This window comes from Antrostomus carolinensis, unplaced genomic scaffold (genome assembly GCF_000700745.2).
Source record: "Antrostomus carolinensis isolate BGI_N321 unplaced genomic scaffold, ASM70074v2 scaffold9223, whole genome shotgun sequence".
NCBI lineage: Eukaryota > Metazoa > Chordata > Aves > Caprimulgiformes > Caprimulgidae > Antrostomus > Antrostomus carolinensis.
In genome coordinates, this window is record NW_010304486.1 from 3,001 (window position 1) to 6,632 (window position 3,632).

The window sequence follows — 3,632 nt, forward strand, 5'->3', positions numbered from 1 at the left end:
CAGCGGCTTGGACCATCCCCTGGTCGAACGGATCAGGGCAGAGCTGTATCCTAGTGCCTCCTTGACCAGCTCAGGGATGGATTTGAATGATGATTTATTTTGGTGGGTCCTTTAAATTCAGACCTGGCTCTGAATTCCCCAAAGCCTGGATGGGAGATGTTAAGTGTGACACAACACAGATATTTTCTTGACAGCTCTCTGGTTCTTGTAGGAATCTGGTGCCCTCGCCTGAACCGTTACTCGCTAACCCTTCTGGAGAAGGACCTTCTTGCAGGGAGCCATGCAAAGCCCAGCAGCTCCACACCAGGTAGGCTATACTCAGTTGGATCCAGCTGTCTCCATGCCCCTGATTGTTGGGGTGAGCCTCTGACCTCCCATCGTGTTTCCCTTTGCTCTGATTTTTTTTTTTTTAAATTATTTATTTTATTCCTTCGGGGCTGCGGGTGCCTCTGGATCCCAGCGCCTGCGTGGGCAGCTTTCCTGCCTGAGGGAGGAGGCTGCTTTGCCCACCTGGTGAGCTTGGAGGCAGGAGGGCTGGGAAAAGTACCTGGGTGAGGGAAAGGAGGGAAGGAAGAAGAAATAACACCAGTGCAGGGCTGGTTCTCCAGGGTCCTGGCTGGACTGGGGGTTTGGGACAGAGACCAGAGCTATTCCTGCATGTTTCTCTCTAGGATGAGGTGTGGCAAATCCTAATTTTTTTATAGCATTCTATTGTTGCTTCCTGTTTTGGAGAAGGAGGGAGTCACTTATTTCAAAGCTAACAAAGCAAGCTGGAAAATAAGGCACATATGGGGTCAATTTAAAGGGTTGAGTGAGGAGGAGCCTGGCTTCCTGGCTGTTACCAGCACAGCCGCACGCAGCCAGACCCCGTGATGGGATGTGAACAGCACCACCCTGTCCAAGTCGGACAGAACAGGCTGCACTGGGACTGGGTGGCACAAACAGCTGCTTCTAAGTGGTGGCTTTGCCCCACCTCCACTGGTGTGTGTTCCAGGAGCCAGGGGAAGGTGGCATCACCCTCGCCCTCACTGGAAGCACTCGTGTCTGGCAGCTCCATCCAGGCTTGCCCATGTCCCCCAGATGTGTGGCTCTGGCTGGCAGCTCCACTCTGCTCCACCAGCTTAAGAAGTGGAAGAGAGTGGGAGGAAAACATCCAGTGTACAGATGCAGGGCAAAACCCAGATGTGTCAGGGCTTCTCATCACACATGTGCATCCCTCGCTGGCAGAACAAGCTGGGGGAGACAGAGGAGACCCCCAGCTCCTCAGGAGGTAGGCTGGCCATGCTGGTGTAGAGGGAGCAGAGGGTCAAAACCAGAGCAGGGTGAGAGCTGTGTCTGGTCTCGTTAGCTGCTGTGCCTGCCCAAGCCATGGCATGTCCAAGGGAGATGGAGAGGGATGCAGGAACCAGCTGTACGATGCATCCCTGAGTAAGGGGCAACTGTGGGCATGAACTTCACCCCCCTCTGCTCCTACAGCACATCCCAAATCCCAGAGCTGGCCAGCTTGACAGCCCTCTGCATGGCACAGGGAGCTGCCCACGTGGCATCAGCTGGTGTGTGCACCCGGATCTGCATGTGCAGGGAGAAGGGACAGGCTGGGAAAACATGTCTGCTGCTTCAATACCGTGTGGGTGTGCCGAGCCCCGCGACAAGAGGGGCCTTTGGTCCTGCTCTTCTTTAGTAGTCATTCAATAAATAACTCTAATGCCCGTAGCGAAGCCTCTGCACAGCCTCAGCGTGCGTTCCTGCTCTTGCAGCAGCATGGTGGGCTCTCTAAAGGCAAGTCTCTAGAAAACAGTCTTTCAAGGAAGATTTTTTTCTTTTTTTTAATAAGTGCTGGTGCAAAAGGGTCAGTCCTGCTGCCTCCTCTCTCCTCCCTGCTGCCTCCTCTCTCCTCCCTGCAGCCTCCTCTCTCCTCCCTGCTTCTAGCCTGGGTAGCAACGCATCCTTCTGCTTTGCTGCCTTAAGATGGTGCCTTGAGGTCTCTAAGATTGAGCTGAGGTTATCTGGCTTCAGATGCTCTCAGTTGGTTTGGTGGCCAGGAAGATGACACACCTTTCAGCTGTAGGGTAACTGTGAGCTTGGCTTTCTTTACATCTCTACCGTGAGCTGGGTTTGGATGGAGCCTGGACAGTCACGTTGTGCCATCTCAGGAGGAGGACAAGCAAAGGAGGTGTGTGTGCCCGTGCTTGCTTTGCATGCAGCCATCTACATCTGTGCAGGGAGAGCGTGCAGGCGGCTCGGGCTTTGAGTGCATGTGGTCCGTGTGCCAGCCCCGTGCGCGTGTTGTGCTCGTGGAGGGAGGTATGTATGGCCTGGTGGCAGGTCACCCTCGTGCGCTCAGCAGGGCATGTGTCTGTGTCCACGCCTGTCCTTCACAGGGGTTTCTGCCCTTGGGAACACTCTCCTGGTGGGAGAAGAAGGGGCTTGCAGAAACCTGTGCCCAACTGCGTTGGTCTCTGCTGGCCCTTCAACGTGCCGGTCAGCCGCTGGGCTCAGCCTCTTTTGAAAGTCACCAGAAAGCGGCAGCAGCTTTGGCATCTCCTCACCCCTCGCAGTGCACAGCTGAAAGGACTGGTGGCATCTCAGAGGGGAAGGCCTGAACACCCTCCTGTTTGCTAGATGGGCAAGGATGGTCTCTTGTCCAGCAAGAGCAGCTTGGGCTGAGCAGAGATCCATAGGTCCTCTTCATCCTTCTTCTTCTTTTTCTTCTTGTTCCTCTCAGTGTGCAGCTGCCCATTGCTGCTGGGACCACCTTTCTTCTTGCTTTCTCTCCTCCGGCTGCAGAAGCAGCAGTGGCAGCAGATGAAAATGAACGCAATGAGGACGACGAAGGGCAGACCCATCAGCACGGCCAAGCAGACGGTGTTGAAGACACCTTCCTCATGCTTGGTACGGATGAGCTCCAAGATGGAATTAAAGAAAGAGCTGATCTTCTGCTGCATGTTGGCTCCTGGGCCGGCTGTCCGTGCTGCTCCCTCTGCTTGAAGGTCTCTTGGGATACGTTGAGCTCCAGTAAGCAGCTAGTTGCCTCCACAAGTGTCTTTGGATGGTGCCTGCAGAGACAGGAAACCACATAGATCAGGTACCTGCTCCCTCATATCTTTTTTCGGAGGGCTCTGGGGCCACAGGGGGAGGGGCCATGCTGCCAGTCAGGTCCCTTTGGGTGCCTCCATCTGGGAAACACAGCCTCCCAACCTCTTCTGTGACTTGTTTCCAGCCATGGGGATGGGCAGGGAGGGCTTTGGGCATTACCACTTGCCTTGTTATCTAGATGAGCACAAATCCTGCCCCCCTTGGACGTACATCTCAACCCTCACCTGGCAGCGACAGCTTGGAGCCTTTACAGCCCTTCACAGGGCTTATTTCATAGCAGAGGAGATCCTGTCTGCAGGAGGAGCTTTCCTGTCTAGGAATGGACTTGCCAGGTCTGGGCAAGGGACCCCTGCAGAGCACAGCACTGCTCAGCTGCTGCCGTCAGACTGGGACTTGTAGAATCCCAGAATTGCCTCGACTGGCAAAGACCTTCAAGCTTATCGAGTCCAATCATGAACCCAACACTGACAAGTCCCTGACTAACCCATGTCCCTCAGCACTGTGTCTACACGACTCTTCAATCCCTCCAGGGATGG

General features: G+C 54.8%; 1 protein-coding gene across 1 annotated transcript; it reads right to left on the reverse strand.

The window, feature by feature from the left end:
• Nucleotides 1-2,618: 2,618 nt before the first annotated feature.
• Nucleotides 2,619-2,945, reverse strand: KIAA0040 (KIAA0040 ortholog). The gene has a single exon (XM_010164472.1). It carries the CDS (start codon nt 2,943-2,945, stop codon nt 2,619-2,621), a length of 327 nt encoding a protein of 108 aa, XP_010162774.1.
• Nucleotides 2,946-3,632: the final 687 nt, after the last annotated feature.